This window comes from Phyllobates terribilis, unplaced genomic scaffold (assembly GCF_046119375.1).
Source record: "Phyllobates terribilis strain yellow unplaced genomic scaffold, ASM4611937v1 Scaffold_11__3_contigs__length_659146591, whole genome shotgun sequence".
Classification (NCBI taxonomy): domain Eukaryota; kingdom Metazoa; phylum Chordata; class Amphibia; order Anura; family Dendrobatidae; genus Phyllobates; species Phyllobates terribilis.
The window spans coordinates 535,829,239-535,855,592 of NW_027362771.1; the positions used below are offsets into that span (position 1 = coordinate 535,829,239).

A 26,354-nucleotide genomic window follows, 5' to 3' on the forward strand; every position below is an offset into this window, starting at 1 on the left:
CTTTTGATCCCTATTTTTTGTGCAACATTTACTACTGTACTTGTATATTAATGGTTTTAACCTTACTATTGGTTACTGATTTAATATTGAGCCATTTTTTATCTTTATAGACTGTCACGCAAGGTGTGGGAAAGACGTAGTGCAACACAAAGAGAATAGGGAAAGGGAGCCCAGACTCTAGGGAAAGGGGGGGGGGAGTGAAGACCTCCTAGGTTGATCTAGCATCACCCTGTCTCCCCTGACGTCCCTGTATTGGCTCTCTTCACAAATCGCCGCATGCGTACCTCGCCCTGTCTTTCCCTGACGTTTGGCTCAGGCTAGAGAAGGGAGGAGATGAGCACTAGTTGATCTCCACTAAACACTATAGACAAGGAAGGACAAACAGGGGGAAATAGCTTAGCTTTAGACGACTCCAGACAAATGTGCACGCGTTCTCAGGCTCCAGGGAGGGCAAAGTACTACTCTTGCTAAAGCCTTCACAGGTAGTAATGAATATCGCCGGCACCTCAACCTAGAACACACCAGGTATTTATACACCCAGGCCAGGGAGTTAATTAGCCACAGGGAGGTAGCCGCCGGGTCCTAGAGACAGCCGCTAAGATGATGTCTGTAATGCCAAACTTAGAGATCTCTTGCAACCAACTGCAAGGCGACTGTCTGTCACTTTTGACACACCCGTGACAAGACATGAATGGGCGAGTGCCATCCGATTCTCAGAGGCAAATTGTGCTTGCTGCAGTTTTTTTTCTTGGATCACTCGGTCCGAGGAAAAAAAAACAAGACATGTGCCCTATAGACTAAAATGGGTATGAGTGCTATCTGTGAAAATGACGGATAGCATTCTTCCAATTAAAACAGTCATCTGCACAAGCCCTTACAGACGTGTGCTGTCCGAGTAAAACAGCAAACTGACCAATGTTATTCAATAGGACTGTTCAGATGACACTCGCTCCGTCTGGAAAAAAAATCACAGCATGCACTACTCTCTTCCATATTTCGGATGAGAATTGCCTGTTCAAGTCTATGGAGGCGCAAGAAAAAACAAACACATTACAATTAATAGGAAACCGTAATTTGTCATGTATATTTTAAACTGTTGATGTATACATACGGTTCCTAGATGGACGGTAAAAAACAAATATAGACACTAGGGTGACAAAACGGATGAAGATCAGATGATTTTTCACATCTTGGCCTTAATCTCATCCCTTTTTCATCATCATTTTGCTTTCAAATCCAAAATTATTTGGTTATGTGCCGCTTAATTTTCCAGATCTCCTGCCTAGACTCAAGGTTACATGATACAACTTTGGTGGTCTGTAGCTGCCATACCTAATATCCAGGGAACTCAATAATTCAACAGGTTTTACCATATTTAGACATTGTGTGTAAAATGCTGTAATATTTATTACCTACTAATGTGGCGTGTGTAGCTGGGATGCCTTTAGACGCGAGTATTGCTTGTACTCACGTGACCCATCTCCCCACGTCTATCTCCATCTTGTATGATGACCTGTTCTAATGTCAGGTTTACACGGAACAATTGCACCCATTAGACAACATGAAAGATGATCGGTGGATGTTTAATGTCTTCTTTAGACCAGACGACCGCACTATGTGCACAGAACGATGTTTAATACGAATGTTCTGTGCTCAGATAATATTGTTATTGGCTGCACAGCAGCTGGTTACACAGGACGATGTGGTGCCGAGAATGATGATTTTTATACCAATGTAGGATAGGTTCCCACGATGAGCTTTTGCTGAGTTTTGATGTTGCACAATTTCTGCAGCATTCATGCACCTATTAAGTAAATTAGGTTACTTGCGCATTTATCCGGTTTTTGACTTTGTGTATTTTTTCTCTTGTTGATATGTCATGTCTTGAATAAAGCTGCTATGTAATTGATACTCCCTGGTATTTGGCTCTGACAAAAATATATTTATGCAGTCCTGTGTGGATCACATGCGTACTCCATGAGATTCCGCCACGGAAATGCCCTAAAAATGCACATGCATTTTTTACCTGCGGATTTACCGCATGTAATGCAACTCTATGGTGAAAATCTGCACATAAAACTTTGCGTACCTGCAAAAGAAATTGACATGTTGCGGATTTGAGAGAAAGACAGGAATAAGAGAGGAAACTGTAATTAAGGACAGAGCTAGACATAACAAGAAAGTACACTACATACTAAAGGACGGCACTGTACATAATAAGTGAGTACACTATATACTAAGGGACGGCACTATACATAAGTGAGTGCACTATATACTAAAGGACGGCACTATACATAAAGCCTCTTTCACACGGCCTTATATTTCCGGTACTGGAAAAACTAGTACCGGAAATGTCCGTGTTCGTGTGTTTTGTACGGGTGCTGCATCATTATCACACGTACCGGCACCTGAGAAAAGCTAGCACAGTTCGCAGTGTTCTCAGGTGCCCGGTACTAAGTGCAGCTCACATCATTGTCATCTGGTCTCCCTGAGATCAACGCGACCAGGTGACAAAGATTGGGAGTTGTGATCAGCACCCACAGTGTACATTGTGTTTAAAATCAAGAATTAAATTAAAAAAAAACCCAGAGTGGGCTCCTGCCAATTATTCAAAACCAGCAGAGGGCTGATATTACTAGCCAGGGAATGGGGCCATTAGCCCAAAACGTTCTCTGGTTATTAATAACAGCTCACAGCTGTTTGATTAGCGTTTACTGGCTAGGTTACAGGGGGGGATACTAGGAAAAAATTGACATAGGGATCCCCTATAAATTCTAACAAGCAAAGGCTAAAAAGACAGCTGTGGGCTAATATTAATAACCAGGGAAGGAGATATGGATATTGGCCCCCTGGAGGCTAATAACATCAGCCCTCTGTGACCCCAGAAATGGCGCATCAATAAGATGCTCCAATTCTGGCACTTAGCCTTGCTCTTCCCACTTGCCCTGGTTCGGTGGCAAGTGGGGTAATAGGATTGGGGTTGATGTCAGCTTTGTATTTCCAGCTGACATCAAGCCCAGGAGTTGGTAATGGAGAGGCCTCTATAAGACGCCCCCATTACTAGCCCCATAGTCAGATTGTAAGTAAAAAAAAACACAGAATAAAGACCTTTATTTGAAATAATGACACTGACTCCTTTATTGAAAAACTCCTCATCCCTCTTTTTCCACTTTATTTAGGAAAAAGGAAAAATAAAAAAGCAAACTTATACTCACTAGAAGATAATCTATTGAAGCCAATGTCACCTGTAAAAGACAAAAAATAAAAAAACAATCATTCTTCAGCTGTCTCATGAGAAGCTAATCCAAATGGAAAACCATAGGTCTAACGTCATAACCCATTTGTGGGACATCTGTAAATCATGACTGAGCAGTAGCAAGATGCAACCACTCAATCATGAATCTAGGCAGACACTAAGCTGCCCGTGGGGACCGCTTCACTGCGGTGATGTCATTCAGGTTACCGCAGGTCAGTGAAGCTGTGGTGCCCACAAGAAGCTGTGACCTCACTGAGCTCCACTCAAGCACCGTGAGAATTTTCTCATGGTGAACTGCGGTGACCTCGCTGAGATCACCACTAGCACCATGAGAAATTCTCTCACGGTGCTAGCGCTGAGCTCATTGAGGTCACGACCGTTCACCATGAGAAATTTCATGTGACCCTATGTCAGATATTTTCTGGGGTCCCCTTGTAAACTAGCCAGTAAATGCTAATCAAGCAGCTGTAAGCTGTTATTAATCGCCAGGGAACATTTTGGGCTAATGGCCCCTTTCCCTAGCTGGCAATATCAGCCCGCAGGAGGCTGCTTTCTGCTGGTTTAGAAAAATTGGTGGGAGCACTGTTTTTTATTTCTTGATTTTACACACAATGTACACTGCAGGTGTTGAATACAATTCCCATCATTGTCGCCTGCTCGCGCTGATCTCAGGGAGACCAGGCGACAATGATGTGCGCTGCATTCAACACCCGGCACTAGGGAACAGTGTGAATGATACCGCTGTTTCCAAGGTGCCGGTAAGTGTCTGATGACACATGGACATCATCCATGTGTCATCAGTGTGCACGTGTGCGAGATGTTTTGCCTGCTGCGTGCAAAAAAACGGACATGTCAGCGTGTTTTGCCCACGAACACATGGTCCGTGGAAATAACCTGACATGCGTTTGAATGGGTTTACCTGTATAAGTGTCTCCAGTACGTGTGAAAACTGTCACCACATCTACTGGAGACACTGATGTGTGAAGGAGGCCAAAGGCAATATTCATGCATCCGTGTGAAGTGTCGGTTGGCCGCCCAATTTTTTCTCGGACAGCATACAGACCCCTTGAGTAGGACTTCAGAGTTGGATTCGTGAATTTCACAGATATATGTGAACAGCTCTTTAAAACTTTATTGGTCCATGTGCTGTTAGATTAAAAAAATTGTCAGCATATGGACATTTCACACGAATGGGTAAATGTAGCCTCTCCTGGAATTAAGGAGTTGTGTGAGTAGTGGACAATCCCTCTAACTTTAGATACTGAAGTAACAGTAAGTAGTGTTAAAATACAGACTAAGGCCAAATTCAGATGTCCGTATATCATCATCCGAGTACTGATCGCGATTCACAGACTGATCGTGTGTCCTGAACTAGATAACCACATTAGTGCACATACGAGACTGTGGAGTTCAGATCAGTCCGTGCGTCGTAGTCCGCAGTCTGACTGCGATATTCAGAATTAGTTTTAGATTGTTAAGTTATTTGAATATTTAGAGGCATTTTTAACACTCTTAACTATAAATGTATCCTTGCTTTTCTACATGCAGAACCATGGATGGCCACTATATGGCGCTATGTAACATAGAATACATTAGTACTAGACATATTATTTTATACTTCCTAACTACAAAACCATATTTTACATAGGAATAAACAAGTCTGGAAAGTCAGAAACTGTAATAAATCATCTGTTTTCTCTATAGAGTGCCTGGTTGTCACTTTTCCCCTCCTGCAGCTATGAGAGCAGAGCAGCCGACATTTAAAGAAGTTCAGAAGTATTATTAGTACTCAAAATTCTGCCCTTCGCTGTCTTATACCCTTAGGCTATTCCAGTGGTCCCTGACCTGTGGCTCTCTAGTTTTGTAAAACTACAACTCTCATCATGCTCTGATGTGCTGCAATCATGATCTAAACGAATAGGGTAAATCCTGCATTATTTGAAAGACAATCTGTCATCTCATTCTAATCCCCATCAAACCATCTACGTGTGCGTATAAGGTATATAAGTGAATTCATACCTTTATTATGGGTTAGTTCTCCCCTAAAAACAAGATATACCCTTGTCCATAGTGGTTGGTCTTGAGATCGGGGCTGCAAATGGAGCAGAGGTGCGAATGTGCGGCCGGCGCTCCTTTTATTGTCTATGGGACTGATGGAAACAGCAGAGTGCTGTACAAGAAAGTCCCATAGACAATGAGTGGACATATGCACCTCCACTCTATTAAGGATGCTGCTGAAGAGTCCATTTCTCGGTATCTTTGCGGCTCCAAGACTTCAAACCCCCAGCAATCAGCAAGTTATCCACTATCTTATGGCTGGGGAGGGGATAACTAATTTTGGGGAATGATAATTTAAACAAAAACACTGCCCTATCGCAGAGGAATCAAGAGAACACAGTTGCAGAAAAATGTTGTGGAAATGGCTTGTATGGGAACCTCACCATTGGGGACAGGCGGCGCTGGGTTTAGGACACGGAAGTATTGCACTGAGCCGACTCACGCACAGCAAGAGCCATCGGACAATTTACTTTGACCCCCTGGCAGCTCCAGACAACAGTGGGGGAAAAAAAAACACGTCAAGGTGCTAAAGGGTCTCCTCACATCAGATAGGGACTGGGAATTTATGGAGTCTTTTTTTGGATTATACGGTGTGTGAGGCTTTGTTTATACAGAATAACTTGATGCTTTTAATTATATTATTTTAGTGTGTATTATTATGACTTGGTATGCCATTTTTACTGCATCTTTATGATGAAAAAACAGAATTTCACTGTTTATTTTTACTGTGTTCACTGAACTGGTTAAATAATTTGACCATTTTATTGCTCAGCTTGTGATGAAAGCAGCGATAACAATTGTGGGTTGTTGTTGTTTTTTTTTTACATTTTTACTCATTTTATTGAACTTTTTTTTTTTACTTAGTCCCACACAATAGGAATTGAAAATATTACTCTTTGATCGCTGCTTTAGTACAAGGCCATATTCACGTATTGCAGTGCATTAGACCTGTCAGTTTTACCTTGACATAGAGCCTGTTAGCCCCTGCCATAAAAAGTGTTTAACAGGCCATCATAGCTGTCAGACACTGAGGCCATTATTTGGCCTCAGGTAGACATGGAAACCCTCAGCACCCTGTGACCACATCTTAGATTGATGATAGGACAGAAGCATTTGAGCATGTGCAGAGAAGCTCTGCCCCCTTCTCTACATGTGTAGGAATATGTGCTCCCAGTGGATATTCTGATTTAATGAGACTGCTCACACTGCTGTCCATCATGATTATCTGATCTAATCCTGGAGATACCAGGGGTGCTGAGGTAACAAGAGGCTGCTCACACTGCTGTCCTCCCTGTCTATCTGATCTAACACTGGAGATACCAGCAGTGCTGAGGTAAGAAGAGTCTGCTCACACTGCTGTCCTCCTGTCTATCTGATCTAATACTGGAGATACCAGGGGTCCTGAGGCAAGAAGAGGCTGCTCACGCTGCTGTCCACCCTGTCTATCTGATCTAATAATGGTAATACAAGGGGTGCTGAGGTAAGAAGAGGCTGCTCACACTACTGTGGCCAAGTGATTGACCGCCTTCGTCACCCCGTCAAGACAAAGGGCTGCGGCTAACAGGCATCAGCATACAGCTCTGGCAAAAATTAAGAGACCACTGCACAGTTTTCGACAAATCCCCATCTCTACATGTCTGACAGCCATTCCATTCCAGTGTCAGTTGAATTCCAACCACCGTCCACCTCATTCTACTTAATGTGCTTCTGATTAGGTGATCACCTGAACCAAATCTTATGTAACGAGGGAAAGTATAAAAAAACACTGCTGTGGTCTTCACAATCCTCTTGCAATAGGACAAGCTGGATGGCAAAACAAGTGCTAGGAATAGCCCCAAAGTCATTTTTATGAAAAAATAACTTAACCATGCCAAAGGAGTTGAAAAGAAAAGTCTTGAGTGAGGAAAAGAAGGGCTCAATTCTGGCTTTACTAGCAGAGGGATACAGTGAGCGTCATGTTGCCTCCATCCTTAAAATTTTGAAGATGGCAGTCCATTACAACAAGGTCAAGCAGCAGACATTGGGGACAACAAAGCTACAGACCGGCAGAGGGCGAAAGCGACTCTCCACTGACCGGGATAACCGTCGTCTTATTCGAATGTCACTCAAACCGCAGGATGACATCAAGTGACCTACAAAAGAAAAGGCAAATGGCAACTGGGTGAAGTGCACGGCAAGAACAGTTGGTAACAGGCTCCTAGAGGCCTCAAGTCATGTAAAGCTAGAAAAAAGCCCTTCATCAATGAGAAGCTAAGGCGAGCCAGGCTGAAGTTTGCCAAAGACCATAAGGATTGGACCATAGAGGACTGGAGTAAGGTAATCTTCTCTGATGAGTCTAATTTTCAGCTTTGCCCAACACCTGGTCGTCTAATGGTTAGACGGAGACCTGGAGAGGCATACAAGCCACAGTGTCTTGCACCCACTGTGAAATTTGGTGGAGGATCGGTGATGATCTGGTGATGCTTCAGCAAGGCTGGAATTGGGCAGGTTAATCTTTGCGAAGGATGTATGAATCAAGCCGCATACAAGGTTACCCTTGAAAAACACTTGCTTCCTTCTGCTCAGGCAATGTTCCCCAACTCTGAGGACTGTTTTTTTCCAGCAGGACAATGCCCCATGCCACACAGCTAGGTCAATCAACAATGCCACATGCCACACAGCTAGGTCAATCAATGTGTGGATGAAGGAGCACCACATCAAGACCCTGTCATGGCCAACCCAATCTCCAGACCTGAACCCCATTGAAAACATTTGGAATGTAATCAGGAGGAAGATGGAAAGTCACAAGCCATCAAACAAAGAAGAACTGCTTACATTTTTGTGCCAGGAGTGGCATAAGATCACCCAAAAACAGAGAGAAAGACTGGTGGAAAGCAGCCAAGACGCCTGAAAGCTGTGATTAAAATCATGGTTATTCCACCAAATAATGATTTCTGAACTCTTCCTGAGTTACAACATGAGTATTGTTGTTTCTAAATGAATAAGAACTTCTTTTCTTTGCATTATTTGAGGTCTGAAAGCACGGTTTCTTTTTTATTATTTTGTCGATTTCTCATTTACTGCAAATAAATACAAAATTTTTAGTTTTGAATTTCAGAGACAAGTTGTCAGTAGTTTATAGAATAAAACACCAATGTATATTTTTCTCAAAAATTATAGACCTATAAAAAGGAAAATCAGAGAAAATGAAAATTTTGCAGTGGTCTCAATTTTTGCCAGAGCTGTAGATGGTTACTTTTTAAGTTGCCTATCATTTTACATTTTTAACTTTGTAATATTAAATCAGAGAAATTTGCTTCCATCTCCTCCTGTAAAACCTGTTTTCAGTGAAGACAGATTTTCCCATTACTGAGATAGGAGATGGCAGTTGGTGCTTTTAAAATTTTATGGAGGAGGGAGGAGCTAGCGGAAGACACAGACATTTCAGTTTTCCTGAAAAGGACAGTAAGGCAATGTGCACGTTGTTCTGGATTTAGTGTTTTTCCTGCCAACACATCAGGATTGCAAGTAGAATTTTCTGCTGGAAATCCCGATGTGTAAAGTATGCACTTTTTTTTTTTTTTACTTATCCCAATGAAATACGCTGCAAAAATGATGCAAGAACCGACATGCTGTAGATTTGAATCTGCTGCAAATCTTCAAGAAAAAAAAAATGAGCAACATGTGCACGAGACTTCAGGAATCTCATTCACTTTGCTGCTATTGTAAAGTGCTGCGTATTTTCCGCACCAAATCTGTGTGGGGGGGAAAAAAAAAAATGCAAAGTGTGTACACAGCCTTACAATTCTCTATAGATCTTTATGGCACCAACTGTCATTCTTTTATCTCAGCAATGGGAAAAGGTGTCCTCAGTGAAAACAGATTGTACCCAGGATTTGAGAATGAAACATCAGTCCAGGAGGAGAAATAAGCTGATTTCTCTGATATATTGCAAAGCTGCTTATTTTCATATTTAGTCTACTATTAATTTATTAAATAAAAATGATCAAGCTCAACCCCTTTACGACCTGTAACGTATAGGTACGTCATAGATCGCCTCCCCCTCTTTAGTGCAGGCTCTGGCGCTGAACCCGTACCTTTTCAGGCACGTGACAGCCGATCTGATCAGCTGTCATGTGCCCCTAACAGCTGCAGGTGGAATCGCGATCCACCCACAACTATTAACTTATTAAATGCCGCTCAGAATCTCCGATAGCGGCATTTAAATAGCCGATCTAGAAGCGCGTCACAAGACCCGTTTATTGGTGCGCCCATCACATGATCGCGGGGCGGCGCTCATAGCAGATGAGCATTTCTGCAATACATATCAGGGCTAAGGAGACTATTGAAGCATGTAAAAAGAAAAAAAAATTAAATAATATTAAAAAAATATATAAGTTCAAGTCACCCTCCTTTTGCCCCATTCAAAATTAAAAAAAAAAAAAAAAAAAAAAAAAAAAATGTAAAAAATATTTGGTATCGCCGCGTTCAGAATCGCCCGATCAAAATTAAAAAAGAATTAATCCAATCAGTAAACGGCATAACGAGAAAAAAGATCAAAACGCCAAAATTAAGGTTTTTTTGGAATATTGCAATAAAGGCGATCAAAACATCGGATCTACCCCAAAATCCTATCAATAAAAACGTCAGCTCAGTGTGCAAAAAAAATAAGCCCTCACCCGTCCCCAGATCCCGAAAAAATGAAGACGCTTGGTTTTCTTTTTAACAAACTTTGGATTTTTCACCACATAAATGAAAAAGAACCTATACATGTTTGGTATCTACAAACTCGTAATGACCTGGAGAATCATAATGGAAGGGCAGTTTTAGCATTTAGTGAACGTGGTAAAGGAAAAAAAAAAACCTGTGGAATTGCACTTTTTTTGCAATTTCACCGCACTTTGAATTTTTTCCCCGTTTTCCAGTACAAGATATGATAAAACCAATGGTGTCATTCAAAAGTACAACTCATCCCGCAAAAAACAAGTCCTTAGACGTTCATATTGATGGGAAAAAAAAGAAAAAAAGTTATGGTTCTGAGAAGGGGAGCAAAAAAAACTAAAAGGCAAGAATGGAAAAACCCCAATGTGGTGAAGGGGTTAAAGAGTAACCGCCGGTTTTATTTAACCTGGATTGGAAAAAACAACATTTTTTGATGGAAAACCTCTCTAACATTAACCCTTCACTGTCATTAAGGCTGTGTATTTCGGGATGTAGGATTCTCCTGGCTTCTGTCAAACTGATTTTCTATCAGGCTGCCACCTATCCACTGGTAAAATCGTGATAACTGTCGGATCACTTTGGAGCCCACCGCTGGGATGTATGGCCACAGCGAGGGGTTTACATTCACTGCTCACCTTGCTGTAGGATTTCATCCAGAAGAGTCAAAGTTTGGCAGTGTGAGACTCAGGCGCCTACGTGCCCCCATGCCCGGTCATAGGTGACTGGGGCAGAGCAGAAGTTTCATGCACCGCCTGAAGGACGTCTACATAATTTTGGCCACAGTGTATGACAGACATGGCGACGTCACACAGACAAGAAACAGGTCCATGTACTACGTATGGAAAAACCGAATTCACGTCACAAGTATTCCTGTGAAGTTCTTCGAGCAGAATGATGTCCTGGACCTTCTCTGGTATGGTAGGACATCCAGTGCAGCAGATCGGTGTCATGCCTGTTACGCAGCTCCTGGATGATGAATACTTTAGGACACTGTCAGAAAGCTCCTTCTGAACAACGTCATCCACCTACAACCGGAGCCCAAGTCCTCGCGCTATAAAACTTGTCTGCTTCTCATTTCCAGGAAGAACGGAGGGGTGAAGTCAACGCTTATCCACGTGATGGGTCCTGACGTGTACTGTGCGGTGTTCCCAACATATTTTGTTGATTTGAGAGATCACAGGCACCTTTTTATAGAGTGGGAGATACATGCCAGCATATCCAATGACATCTGATCATGTAGAATTAGTAAGAAAGCTTTTAACTGCGAGGTCGAGACTGTACATATCGATGGCCCGAGTGGAGCTTCCTTAGCCCTTCATCTTTAGAATTCTTCTCAATTTTGACCTTGAAAAGAGCAAGAAAGCTTTTCCTTGGCATCAAGTATGGTGCTGCCATGGTCAGGAATTCCGTTTTCCCTGATCCTCACCTTTAGTGTAGCGTTCAATCACTCATATTCATGGAATTACGTCCCATACACTACATAGCTTTCTTCTTCTCAAAATTGCTGCTCGTGCAGGAGAGAGTCACCAGACCTGGCCACCAGACTCCTCCAATTGACAACCACTGCACGTGGAGGATACGGGAGGACAGGTCTGGTGACATGCCCCTCCATGAACTGAAGTCGGTGAAGGCGGCGACAAGATACAAAAAGGTGCCACAAAATCAGATCACCAACATATTTCTTAAAATAAAAGGTAAAGTGGCCAACCCCTTTAAGATGACTCTCCACAAAGTCTAAGACAATCTAGGTGTTCTGCTTCAACTCCAATGGCGGCAGCAGTAAGGAGGCATCGCTCTTAGAATAAGTCTGCCCTAAATGGTTACCCTTCCTCCAACATCTACGTTCTTAGAGTGAGTCGGGTATAAAGTTTTCAAGTTAAAAGAAAAAAAATATATATATGCTCTTCAAATATCCCATCCATTTTTATTTTTTAATCAGTCAGACCCTTAAAAATGTTTTTTACTATGAAATCTGAGAGCAGGATAATATAGGAAAAGAGACCCTGATTCCAGTGATGTGTCACTTTACTGGACTGTGGTGAAGTTTTAATTGAATCCCTGTTTTATTTGCTGTGTATAACCCCGCCCATGCCACTAATTGGCAGCTTCCCGTGTACAGCAAGCTGCCAATCAGTGCTGGTTGGCGGGGTTACACACATTAGCCTGACTGAGGTGCACATGAGGCCTAGTCAGTGATAATCTCCTGCTGATAAAACACTGATTGTATTGAAATGGCAATGCATATCCTAGTAAGTGCCACATCACTGTGATTATTCTGCTCCCAGATTAAAAAGCAAAACCCTGCTGACACAGTGACAGGTTAGAGGTGACCAGTGTACGAAAATGTCACAAAAAGACAATTATGATCAATATATCCAGATCTACTTTATAATTTCCCTCTGCTTTAGGAGTACCAAAAACGTGCTGACAAATTCAATGAATACAATTTCATCCCATTTTGTCACAGTATAAAAAAAAAAAGAAAGAAAAAAAATAATAAAGATGGGACTGATTCTTCCAGGGGCGGCCCATGAGCAGACAGAAGTGTCAGCGTCGGACTTCAGTGCGGGGGTCCTTCAGCTCAGTGCATACTGGGGAGGTCAGAGTTCTAGATCGGGGTTATGAAGGCAGTAAATCACAGGATGAAGGGGACGATGGGAGAGCGGAGAGGAGGATAGTCCTTGAACTCCTTCAAGTAGCTGCGATGTTTTCCTTTGGCCCAAATGGTCATTTGGATGAATCCAACCAGACTGAAGAGAGCGACTATGACAAAAAGGGAGAGAATGGGTTACGATGTGACAACTTTAAAAGATCAAAAATTGCCAAGATAGTACATCCCATAAAATAAATTTAGGATCTCAAAAATATTTCTAGGACAGAGACGATTATGCTTCATTTTAGAAGTATGAGCATCTGTAAAGGAAATCTCAGTGTAACATTAGGTGATGACCACTATTTTTCTAACATTGTGGTCTTCGACCAGATGACTAACCATGGGTCTCCTGACCTGATCTGACAGCCTCATAGACATTCTACATACCATATTTCCCCAAAAGTAAGACCTACCCCAAAAGTAAGCCCTTGCATGATTTTTCAGGATTTTTGGAGTATGGTTGAAATATAAGCCCTACTCCAAAAATAAGCCCTAGTTGTGGTTCAATAAGAAAGTGTCCAGGCAGCTAAAAAAGTTGAAGAATACAGCAGGACCATTCATCTAAGAAAGCAGACACCTCAAAAGAATCGCAGTCGCCTGATCCCAAACAATTAAGAGTTGGCAAGTACTGATGGTTGGTGGGCTCTGACACACAGACCTAACAGTGACGTAGATGTGAGAGCCCATCCACTTGCCAACTCTACCATAATTGTTGGAGTGTGATTCTTTTGGGGTTAAACCAATATTAGCAATCAGTCCAAGTACATAGAAAATAATAATAATTGTAACTTTAAGTAGGTAATTTAAACCATAGTTGATACGCCATGTACCCACCACTATAGGACTGTTCTATATGGTTCTGCACCATAACAAATAATTAATTCATCAAATGATAAGACCTAGAGTTTCCAAAAGGAATTGATACCACATCTATTGGTCATATACAGGTTAGGTACAATTCCTTTTGGAAATTGTAGGTCTTATGTGATAAATACTCCACTCAGGGTATGTGCACACGATGCAGAAATGCTCAGGATTTTTTCCTGAGCGTTTCTGCATCTCTCTGGCAGGAAAAAACGCATGCGGATTGTACATGCGGTTTCCTGCCAGGGACATGCGGAAATAAAGCGGTCTTCACTTTCATTTCCGCATGCGGGTTGACAAGCGCTTCCCAAGCGATTTTAGCATCACTTGGAAAGTGCTTGTCAACTTCACACTATATAAATCCATGCAGCCGGCATGGATTTATATAGTGTGTGAATGTCAAAAAATAAAAAATAAATCTATACTTTACCCTCTGATGGCCCCCGGTGTCCTGCTTCATCGGTCCCGGCTGCCGGCAGTGAAGACTGTAGGACCTTCCGACGTCAGCGTCACGTGACCCGTCACATGACTCTGACGTCAGCGAAGGTCCTTCTTCATTCAACCGCGAAGTGCCCGGGAAGCCGGCAGGACGCAGCGCGGGCCGTCAGAAGGTGAGAATATATATATTTTTTATTTTATTCTTTTTTTTTTTAATGGTACCTGTGTCTGGATGAGAGTCCTCTCATCTACACCCGGGTACCATCCGCACATTAGACCGCATGAAAAGCGCATCAACATATACAGTGATGCGGATTCCATGCGGTCTAATGCAAGTCAATGGCGGCAAAAGAGCAGCGTTTCCGCAAAATTAATTGACATGCTGCGGATTTTTGACCGCAGCGTTTACGCTGCGGAAAAATCCGCATCATGGGCACAGCACATGCGGATTTCCATTGGGGAACATTGCTGCCATTCTACCATGCGTTTCCGCAACTGCAAAAACGCCGTGGAAACGCATGAAAAACGCATCGTGTGAACTCAGCCTCAGGGTCACTACGGTAATATATATGTTCATACCTTTCCCTATTTGTTATGTTGTGCCATCTACTGGCCAATTGATATGTTTATATTTTAATTGCCATATTTCAAAAAATTGTATTTTATCAAAATTTTGTTAATTATTTTTTTTTTTTGGTGGAGGGGGGGGGGAATGTTTGTTCATGGAATAGAAGACCTCACCTAAAAATAAGCCCTACCCTAGCACCTCTCTCAGAGCAAAAAATAATATAAGACCCGGTCTTGTTTTCGGAGGCACGCAGCAGCTATATATGTGGTCGTCAAGTTTGGGTCAGGAGACCTGTGGCCGGTCTGCAACACGATGTGTGAATCTGGCCTCCCAGATGCTCAGCTTACTTTTCATAGACTAATATGGACCCCCACCTCACTTTTAAAAGGAGGCCATTTGAGGTTATAGTATTTCATTTTTTAACATTAAACATAAACCATTCGGAGGACCCATTTCCTACCATCATACAGCTCTTACCTTTTGTTCACACTACTGTTTAGGAGGCTCCTTCAAAATTTAAGTTAGCACCCGAGCCAGTTTTATACATGTGTAGAGGTTGTACATAACACATACACCACAGCCCGGCCCTGGCTGTCCAAGTAATACAAGGACAGATTAAAGGCGTTATCTGGGACCATTTTATTTTTTCTCAGGGGTCCAAGAACTGAAGGGCAGGTAGTAGCTAACTTCTGTTCTGCCCGGCCATGGCCATCGACTGCTCCTGCAGCTTCACTTGACCTCACGTCTACAGAGCCACTCTACCTCTTCCAGGCATCTCTGTAGACGGGGCTTGATTGCCAACATTAGGTTAATTAGCAGCCAGCTCCCCGCTGCCTATCAGCATTAAGTCAGCAGTCACACCCCATCAGAGGATAAGAGAAGAAGCTGCTCTGTTGACGTGATGTCACCGGAAGTCACAGGAGCGGTCTGTGACCTCTGAGCCAGCAGAGATCGGCGCCAGGCAGGTAGCTATCAATAACCCGCCTGTCCGCTCTTAGGCCTATAATAAAAAAAAAAAAACACAATAGTACTGGATAACCTCTTTAAATGTCAGAAGAGGAGCTGATCTCCAGCCTGCTTCATATAGGGTGGTCCCAATGGGTGGATTCCCCTTTGTCACATCACATCCATCTGCCTGTATGGAGCATAAGGCATTGGTCGTTCTAGGGCCACATGCACACCTTCAGTATTTGGAAGCCAAATCCAGGAGTGGGTGATAAATACAGAAGTGATGACGCGTTTCTAGTATAATTTTCCTCTGATTGTTCCACTCCTGGTTTTGGCTGACAAATACTGATGTAAAATACTGACCAAATACTGAAGGTGGGAACATGGCCTAAGGAGACAACCCGCCCCTCACCCCCATCACTCAACTAAAAAGTGTTCACACTCACCAGGAAGACATTGGGTCATGATGGCAAATCCAATCCAAGAGCCAACCTGAGACACGAAAGCAGAAAATATAACAATTAATTTGAGGTAAACTATAGGAAATAAAATACACAACCTCATCAGGAGCATGCCGCCCAGGCGTTGTAGGGAGGTCATACAGGCACGTGGAGGCCACACACAATACTCAGCCTCATTTTGACTCGTTTTAAGGACATTACATCAAAGTTGGATCAGCCTGTAGTGTGTTTTTCCACTTTAATTTTGGGGGTGACTCCAAATCCAGGCCTCCATTGGTTAATAAATTTGATTCCCATTGATGATTTTTGTGTGATTTTGTTGTCAGCACATTCAACTTTGTACAGAACAAAGTATTCAATGAGAATATTTCATTCATTCAGATCTAGGATGTGTTATTTGAGTGTTCCCTTTATTTTTTTGAGCAGTGTACAAGGAGAAAGTCTCAAGGAGCCTTCAAGTAGTGATATGTCCCTATAAGTCAGGGGTCCCCGACCTGAAGTTTGGAAGCCACATGTGGCTCACAGGCCAATGACGTATGGCTCCCGACTGTCTGCCAGCTTGGTGCATTTAGACCAGGTCTAGCAAACCGCTATGAAGGGAAGGTCTTCAGATGGTGACTTTTAGGAGCAGCCCCAGACAGAATAGCAGGTCTGGATGTGCAGATACTTGCAGGGGTGAAGGGGGAGAGAAATAAATAATCTGGAGATAGGTAGAGGGCAGCTTGAAGATGGATGCGATAGCGTGGAGGGTGTGCTTGATACGAGAATACCAAATGTAGGGTAAAATGGGAACCTTTGGATACAATTATACTGACTATATTGGAGGGGGCACAAGGTCTCAGTGTGCTCTGTGGGGAAGCTTTAGTGGACATTATACCAGTAATGGTGGGCTCTGATTGTTATTACTGTGCTGGGGGTGGGGGGCGCTGGATTTGGCTCAAGGCAAGAAAAGTTGGGGGTCGACCGTTGCTTTAAAGAAGTTGTCCACTACTTGAACAACTCCTTCTCATAACCTACGCTTGGCACTGAAAATAAAAAGCTTATACTCCCCTCCGGTGCTGGTGCCGTTCCAGCAGTGTCGGCACTCGTGGTCTCGGGTCTCTCATGCGGTTTTTGTGACACGTGATGCCCAATCAGCGCTGGTGTCACTGTCCCCACCTCCTGTCAAATTGAGCATGAAGCGGAAGTCCGGGCTGCAGCTGATCTCTGACTTCTTCATGTTCAATTCGACAGAAAGTGGAGACAGCGACAGCAGCACTGGTGGGGCGCCGGCGTCATGTGTCACAACAACCGCACGAGAGCCCCGGAACCGCGAGTGCCAACACTGCTGGAACGGCGCCTGCACGGGTGGGAAGTATAGGCTTTTTTATTTAATCGGGACCAAACATTTAGATCAAGAAGGGGTTGTCCTAGTAGTGGACAACCCCTTTAAGGGAACATTAAACCTAAAAATTATTTATAAAAGTGAATCGTAGTTAATATGGTTATCCTGTTCCATCTGTCTTGCAGAACGTTAATATCTTGCCATTCTGTTTTATTTTGTGCCGGGCACTACATGACGGTGTGGGGGCATAACGATCTGTGCATCCTTCTACACACAGGGAAGAGGGGCAGGTTCCTGCTGCAGTCACATATAAGACAGTGAGGAGGTGGACATGGGACGGCTCCAGGGACACAAGAAGATTTCTTTATATAATTTTTCAGCTTTAATTGTAGCACAAGAAATGAGAATCATTATCTTTGTGCACTTGTCATGTTCCCCATACAAGTCCACCCGCTTACCTCGTAAGTATAGTTGGGGCAGGACACGAGTAGGAAGAGCCACGTGAATGGGTTACGAGTTGGGAAAGGAATCTTCCGTGTCTTTGAGCCTTTGGATAAAAATATAGAAAACAAAGAAACTAAAAAGAGCATTACACAAGGGGTAGAATACATTTCTATGTTCATTTGGGGCTTGGTTTTTTTGATGATTTTATTACAGGCCGGAGTGATCTCAGATATTGTAATAAGAAATATCTGGGAACAGCCCTGGCACAACCTCCCTGCTCAGCGATATAACCTTACACTACAGAATCATGAAATAAAATTATAGGTTATTGACAAACTTCTCAATCGTGAATGAATAAATACAATTTTGACAATTGGAGGTCACAGAGTATAAACTAAATGGTTAATGTCATCAGGAAATGCACTCTCCATAGTCTGCAATGGACTTATCCCACTTGATCTATGGCCCAGGACTTACCGGCCGGCCGCAGGTTCCTCAGAGCTATGTGTATGGAGAAATTGCCCAGCTGGCAGAACTGACAAAGACAAGATACAGAATTATCATCTAGAATACAAGGATTTCGATTTGCATTCGTTTTTACACTTTTGCTGATTGGGAAACATCTCGGTCTGACGTTCACTTTAAATCAGACGTAACTTTTACAACTAAAACTGGAGTAATCTTTCTTTACAATAGAACTTCGTCGGCAGCAAGTGCACAAAAAAGTGGTGAAAAGAACATGGTTTACATGGGAGGTTGGAGGGGGTTAAAAATGTGCAACTTCCAGTAAGGTCTGTAAGACTTCTCAGGGTATGGGGATATCCCCCATGTATAGGCTCTCAATCACAGCCAAGGCTGAAAAGTTCAAAAGTGAAGAAAAAAAAAAAGTTAACCCTCTTTAAAGAGGATAAAAGTGATTTCTCTTACCAAGAAAATGGCCACTGCCAGCTTCACTTGTTCTTCTCCAAATACTGGTGAAAAGACGACAAGTCATGGTTAAGACATCTGCATTCAATTGTATACCCTATACTAAAATGTCCCAAAATCACGTTTCTGGAACCTTAAAGGGGTTGTCCAAGCTTGGGGTACAAGTGTGCAGTCACTATGTGTCTGCAGACTTGTGAACCCTCACATTGTGCGTGCTGTCATGATTCTCCAGTGCCAGGATCGGGTGGTCTTGTGACCACAAGTATGCAATTTGTATACTCCCGGCCACATTCTGACTAGACATATCCAGCCTCACTCAATTCACCTGTAGTGAGTGAGGCTGAGCACAACTAGTTGGCATGTGACCAGATGTATGCAAATCGCATACTTTCGGTCACGCAACGGCCTGCTAATCCTGACAGCGCGCACACTGCATGCTTTGTGGATTCACAAGTCTGCAGTCACATAGTGACTGCACATTTGTACCCAAAGCCTGGACAACCCCTTTATAAAAGAAAAAAAACAAAGTGAATGACCGACTAGAGGACTGCTACGGTATCTGAGGAGTATAATAGCAGCAAATAAAAAAGGAAAAATAATGGTTCACAAGTTCAGCGGGTAAGAGCTAGCGCCAGCGCACTCCTGCTTTATAGCAGTCTGCAGCACAGGAGACGGGAGATCATTTACAGCCGTATCACAAACTGTTACTGCACAGCCCCACTTTATTGGCCTCCGAGGTCTCCTTATAAGCCTCCGGGACAGGCTCAGATTATGATTTGTGAAGTCCCCACATAACACGGGTGTGACGTATATGCACTTACCTGGGGGGGTGTACAGGGGGTGATTGATGTAGTACGCCATCCAGGCTGCAAATCCCCAGTAATACATACAGTTCTGCAACACACAGGAGAGGAGGATTATAGAAAAGCCGCATTTATAACAGAAGGGTCGTAAAACAGAGTCCTGGGTCAGAGACTGCGCATGCTGCGCACAGCTAGAGAAATACAGAGGTCTGTGCCCTGCTCACTAAGAAACGCTCAGAGTACAGGCCAGGAGGCTCCAGGGAACAGGACGCCTGGAAAAGAGCCACCTCAGAGCGTCACTAGCAGAAAAAAACAACAACACAGGATTCTGGCAATTGCTTCTTGTCAGTTCAAGGGGATGCTCTACCCATCCCCTCTGCTTTATACTGCAGCATTCATCAATTGGATGAGAAAAGCACTTCCATTACCACAATCTCCAAGTAACTAAACCACCAGCAATAAATAGAAGGTAACTAAGAAGTAACTTAACCCCTTACCGGCATGTGATTTACTAGTACTGGTACTGATGACGTACAGGGCATATATGACGGCTGATTTAACTCAGCTGGCTTTTGGTGCGGAGCCCACGGCTGTTGACCTGTTAAATCCCGCTGTCAATCTCTGACAGCAGCATTCAACAAGTGCCCATCGTTCTGTCTGCCCATCGGCGCGCCTGTGACGCGATTACGGGGCACGGACGTGCTGCCATGACAGGAAATCGTAATCTATTAAATGCAGTAAAAAAAAAATTTTGTAAAAATATGAAAATAAAAATAAAAAATAAATTATACTTATTTGGTATTGCTTGAGGTCGCAATAGTTTGATCAAAACATAAAATAAATTAATCCGATCGGTAAATGGCGTAACGAGAAAAAAAAAAAAATCAAAAACGCCAGAATTACGTTTTATGGCCGCCGTAGCATTGCAATAAAATGCAATAATAGGCGATCAAAACATCGGATCTACCCCAAAATGCTATCAGTAAAATGTCAGCTCAGGACGTAAAAAAAATAAGCCCTCACCTGGACACAGATCCCAAAAACGGCGACAAATACACACACAGAATCAAACTGCCAGGTCAGTCTTAACGCATAGTGAACATGTGAAACAAAAAAAAATTGTGACATTGCACTTTTTCAACACACTTAGAATTTTTTTCCCTCTTTCCAGTAAATCATATGATAAAAAGAATGGTATCAATCAAAAGTACAACTTGTCCCACAAGCCATTATACGGCTATATTGACAGAAAAATAAAAAAAAGTTATGACTCTTGGAAGAAAGGCAGAAAAAAAAATAAAAAATAGACGCGGCGAGAAGGGGTTAAAAGGGAATTTGTCATCAGAAAAATGACGTTGTCAAATCAGGCTTTTTAAATTTTAATATAAAAAAACAAAACACGCAAAATTATCCCACAAACTTTTTTTTTGACCCAAATCCCAATTTAACATTTAATCGTACCTTAAAAATATTCCTGAGCGGCATGGTGCCATGAGAGAAGCGGTGCACGAAGAGAGTTTCCAGGAGACGTTTTATATAGTGAAACGAATGGCATATACAGGCCAGGCTGCAGGAGACAAAGATGTGATTTTTTAACAAAAACTAAAAATCGTCATCAAAAATACAAAGGGTCGACCTTGGGTAGAGGCAGACCTTAATTGATAACTTGAACACGCCTGTAAAATGGACCATCCCTTTAAAAGCACCTCTAGAGCAATAGCTTAACCAGCAAAGCTGGTGATCGCTCTCAAGATTGTGGGGGGCCCTAACGGGTCATCCCCTTCCGTAACAAAATCAGAAAGCGATGTATACTATTAGATCATCTGCGCTCTGAGGAGTCTGTCACAGTCTACACAGTAAAGCTGACATGTGAAAAGCTAAATAGTATAAGATTTATTATCTTCATAGATCAGTCCATTATGTATATCTACAATACCAGGTCAGCAATACTCACTGTACCACAGAGTGTCGGCTGGTGATGAAGTCGTACTTGGGGCCATAAATGAAGGGGACTCGGAAGTAGAAGAGTAGGTAGATGACCAGCGGCCCGGCGTACTCTGTGAGGAACACCTAGAGGGGCAGACAGCACTCAGACACAACGTAGTGTAACCGGAGACCCCCGCAGCGCCAGGCGGCACAATATTAACATCTTCCCATTAATGAGTGACTTATTCTTCAAAGGGAAAAGGGAACAGCAAGTCCACCTCCCTGTGTAACGAAAGCTGACATTTACAATTACACGGCCACAGCCCTGACCAGACACTTGCTCTGCGGTATGTGCTGCAATCAGGACGACACTTGGCCTTCACTTTGATGTACAATGATTGAGACCTGTTTGGCAGCACAAGAAACACTGGCGTACCGCACTCATTAGTCTGACCGACCGTGCCAGGACCAGTATAAGCTTTCTTTATGACACCACCACATGTGGTACGTGCACGCTCCCCTCCGCGCCGTGTGTACCCATGTGGTACGTGCACGCTCCCCTCCGCGCCGTGTGTACCCATGTGGTACGTGCACGCTCCCCTCCGCGCCGTGTGTACCCATGTGGTACGTGCACGCTCCCCTCCGCGCCGTGTGTACCCATGTGGTACGTGCACGCTTCCCTCCGCGCCGTGTGTACCCATGTGGTACGTGCACGCTTCCCTCCGCGCCGTGTGTACCCATGTGGTACGTGCACGCTTCCCTCCGCGCCGTGTGTACCCATGTGGTACGTGCACGCTTCCCTCCGCGCCGTGTGTACCCATGTGGTACGTGCACGCTTCCCTCCGCACCGTGTGTACCCATGTGGTACGTGCACGCTTCCCTCCGCACCGTGTGTACCCATGTGGTACGTGCACGCTTCCCTCCGCACCGTGTGTACCCATGTGGTACGTGCACGCTCCCCTCCGCACCGTGTGTACCCATGTGGTACGTGCACGCTCCCCTCCGCACCGTGTGTACCCATGTGGTACGTGCACGCTCCCCTCCGCACCGTGTGTACCCATGTGGTACGTGCACGCTCCCCTCCGCACCGTGTGTACCCATGTGGTACGTGCACGCTCCCCTCCGCACCGTGTGTACCCATGTGGTACGTGCACGCTCCCCTCCGCACCGTGTGTACCCATGTGGTACGTGCACGCTCCCCTCCGCACCGTGTGTACCCATGTGGTACGTGCACGCTCCCCTCCGCACCGTGTGTACCCATGTGGTACGTGCACGCTCCCCTCCGCACCGTGTGTACCCATGTGGTACGTGCACGCTCCCCTCCGCACCGTGTGTACCCATGTGGTACGTGCACGCTCCCCTCCGCACCGTGTGTACCCATGTGGTACGTGCACGCTCGCCTCCACACCGTGTGTACCCATGTGGTACGTGCACGCTTGCCTCCACACCGTGTGTACCCATGTGGTACGTGCACGCTTGCCTCCACACCGTGTGTACCCATGTGGTACGTGCACGCTTGCCTCCACACCGTGTGTACCCATGTGGTACGTGCACGCTTGCCTCCACACCGTGTGTACCCATGTGGTACGTGCACGCTTGCCTCCACACCGTGTGTACCCATGTGGTACGTGCACGCTTGCCTCCACACCGTGTGTACCCATGTGGTACGTGCACGCTTGCCTCCACACCGTGTGTACCCATGTGGTACGTGCATGCTTGCCTCCACACCGTGTGTACCCATGTGGTACGTGCACGCTTGCCTCCACACCGTGTGTACCCATGTGGTACGTGCACGCTTGCCTCCACACCGTGTGTACCCATGTGGTACGTGCACACTCCCCTCCGCACCGTGTGTACCCATGTGGTACGTGCACGCTTCCCTCCGCACTGTGTGTACCCATGTGGTAAGTGCACGCTCCCCTCCGCACAATGCGTACACGTGGAGTATGTGCATTATTCCTTCTGTGCAATGTGTGTACTGTTACCTATACAGTGTGTATACATGCCGCCCTCTGCAGTGTGTGGAAATATGTGTACTCTTCCCTATACTCCGTGCACGTATGGCATGTATACACACTGTATAGGTAAGAATACACAATGCATTTGTACACACTGCACAGAGGGAAGCTTTCATGCATTACATGTATGTACACAGTGCAGAGGGAACCGTACCCGTACTGCATGTATACACACTGTGTAAAGGTAAGAGTATACATATTACATATAAACATACTATGCAGAGGGAAGCATGCATACACACTGTGTGTGTACATGCACTTTCTTTTTTTTTTTTTTTTTTTTTTTTTACAAATTTCGGATACTTAAATTTAGCCTCACTGTAATAGTACTGATGTGTAATATCATTATCATAAAAAGAAAGTCGCGACAATCGTTTTCTTCAAAGCTTTGCATTTGGATATTTAATGCATTGAAAATATTTTCAAACTCTCTTTAAAAAAAAAACAAAAAAACATTTCCATCGTATTCATCCGCAGTGCGCAGCAATCTGGGACAAAGATATGTGAAAATCTACATCATGGAGACCCAGCCTATATCCAGGTCCCAAATTGCTATGCACCGCAGATGAATACAGTGTAGTGATGAGCGAGCATGCTCATTTAACCCTTTAACCGAGCACGCTCGGGTGCTTTCTGAGTATCTTCGGCGTGCTCGTATATTATGCTTGAGTCCCTGCGTCAGCATGATTTATGGCTATTATACAGCCTCAATACATGTTAGGATTCCCTAACAAACAGGCAATCCCTGCAAGTGTTGAGGCTGTATAATAGCCATAAATCATGCAGACACAGGAACATAATATACGAGCACGCCGAAGATACTTGGAAAGCACCCAAGCGTGCTCGGTTAAAGGGTTAAACAAGCACACTCGTTACTAATACAGTGGAAGTGTTTTCGAAAAACGTTTGGATATTTCATACAACAAAAGCTCTTTATATGCTTTTAAGAAAACAATTGTCACCTTCTTGTTTTTATGATAGTTTAACACAACGACTGCGAAATCCTGACTGCACACAGTATATGGCTGGTGGTTGAGGGTTTCATGCTTTGAAGATGTGTAGAATCATATCGCCAGGTCAGTTTTACCACGCAATGAACTCTATAAAAACAAAACCCAAAAAAACATGGTTTTCCCATATTTCACTACATAATATGGAAAGATGAAAAGTGTCATACAAAACTACAGCTTAGCCGTATGAGGCTTGGTTTTTGTTATTTTGCAGTATACATAGAAGGAAGAAGGTTATAAACTCTCAGAAAAAGGGGAGGAAGAAAAAAAAAATAAACACACGGGCTGACACTGAAAAATGACCCAACAACAAAGAGGCTAAAGATCTCTGCAGTGTAAATGTTACAAAGGAGCTGAGCAATGCCCATTAGTAACAAGCACTCACAGTGACCCAGCTGATCTGCGCCCCCAGGTCTCTGAAGTACAGGGTGGCCGTGGTTCCCACAGGCAGATTCTGCAGAATGTCCTCGTCTTTCAGTGACCGTCCCTCTGTAACGCAGAGACAGATCCAAGAATTTATAAGGTGATGTGCAGCACTCAGGAATGACACCAATACCACCCACAGTCCAACAAGAGAAACCACTTACTGGGGTCCAGACGCAGAGACTGGCGGGCCGGGTACCACTCAGGATCTAATAACAGAAAAAAATATATATAACAGTCCAGTGGACATCCTAGATGAAAACATCTCTTATACGGTTGGAGGTGACAGGACCAACATGGGGGAGTACAGGTTCCCCGACGGCACTTAACGCAAAATGTACGTCATACGGTTGCAGGAGGGAAATAAAGAAAGACTGGGCAAAAATGGCATGCATGGCAGAGTTCGAAGACAAAAACACTGTTGAGCCAAAAGAACATAAAGGCTCATCTCAGTTTTGCCAGAAAACATCTTGATGATCGCCAAGACTTTTGGGAGAATACTCTGTGGACTGACAAGACAAATGTTGAACTTTTTGGAAGGTGTATGTCCCATTCCATCTAGTGTAGAAGTAACACAGCATTTCAAAAAAGGATCATCATACCAACAGTAAAATATGGTGGTAGTGTGATGGTCTGGGGCTGTTTTGCTGCATTTCTGTGATAAATAGAACCATGAATTCTACTTTCTACCAAAAAATCCTGAAGGGGAATGTCCGGCCATCTGTTTGTGACCTCAAGCTGAAGCGCACTTAGGGTATGCAACAGGACAATGATCCAAAACATTATCAGCAAGTCCACCTCTGAATGGTTAAGAAAAACAAACTTAAGACTTTGGAGTGGCCTAGTTAAAAGTCCTGACCCTAATCTGATTGAGATGCTGTGGCATGACCTTAAAAAGGCGGTTCATGCTTGGAAACCCTACAATGTGGCTGAATTACAACAATTTTGCAAAGATGAGTGGCCAAAATTCCTCCAGAGCGTTGTAAAACACTCATGGCCAGTTATCGCAAACGCTTGATTGAAGTTGTGGCTGCTAAGGGCGGCCCAACCAGTTGTTAGGTTTAGGGGGCAATCACTTTTTCACACAGGGCCCTGTAGGTTTGGATTTCTTTTTTTCACTTAATAAAGACCTTCATTTAAAAACTGCATTTTGTGTTGTGTTTATTTGTGTTATCTTTGTCTAATCTTTAAAATTTAATTTTGTGAACTGAAACATTTAATTGTGACAAACATGCAAAAAAGAGTAAGAAATCAGGAAGGGGGCAAACACTTTCACATCACTGTATATTGTGGTGTGTCCATAAAAGTCTGATCAAATTTTTAGGTTTTTTTTTTCAAATGCAAATACATCAGAGACGTTCTAAAAGTTGTAGGACCCTGGTCTAGAGGCCACGTCGATAATCTGTGGCGGCGGAAAAACCAGAGCTTTGGAAACTTCCCCCTACCTGCATGAATACCTGACACCTCTCCTGATCAGTAGGCCCAGTGTCACGTCATGTGTGGACCTCAAAGAAGTGGCGCAGGAGGTTCCA

General features: G+C 43.8%; 1 protein-coding gene across 2 annotated transcripts in view; it reads right to left on the bottom strand.

Annotated features, from left to right (window-relative positions):
• Positions 1 to 12,375: 12,375 nt before the first annotated feature.
• TECR (trans-2,3-enoyl-CoA reductase) overlaps positions 12,376 to 26,354 on the bottom strand; it is a 34,946-nt gene continuing 20,967 nt past the window's right edge. For both annotated transcript variants that reach the window (XM_073653839.1, XM_073653838.1), the window contains 10 exons: positions 24,987 to 25,031; positions 24,785 to 24,888; positions 21,400 to 21,515; positions 20,907 to 21,012; positions 19,464 to 19,536; positions 18,643 to 18,686; positions 18,193 to 18,250; positions 17,730 to 17,818; positions 15,933 to 15,978; positions 12,376 to 12,778 (listed from right to left, as the gene is read on the bottom strand). In XM_073653839.1, coding sequence (XP_073509940.1) covers positions 12,651 to 12,778; positions 15,933 to 15,978; positions 17,730 to 17,818; positions 18,193 to 18,250; positions 18,643 to 18,686; positions 19,464 to 19,536; positions 20,907 to 21,012; positions 21,400 to 21,515; positions 24,785 to 24,888; positions 24,987 to 25,031 — 809 coding nt within the window. In that variant the 3' untranslated portion in view covers positions 12,376 to 12,650. The remainder of the gene's footprint in view (positions 12,779 to 15,932; positions 15,979 to 17,729; positions 17,819 to 18,192; positions 18,251 to 18,642; positions 18,687 to 19,463; positions 19,537 to 20,906; positions 21,013 to 21,399; positions 21,516 to 24,784; positions 24,889 to 24,986; positions 25,032 to 26,354) is intronic.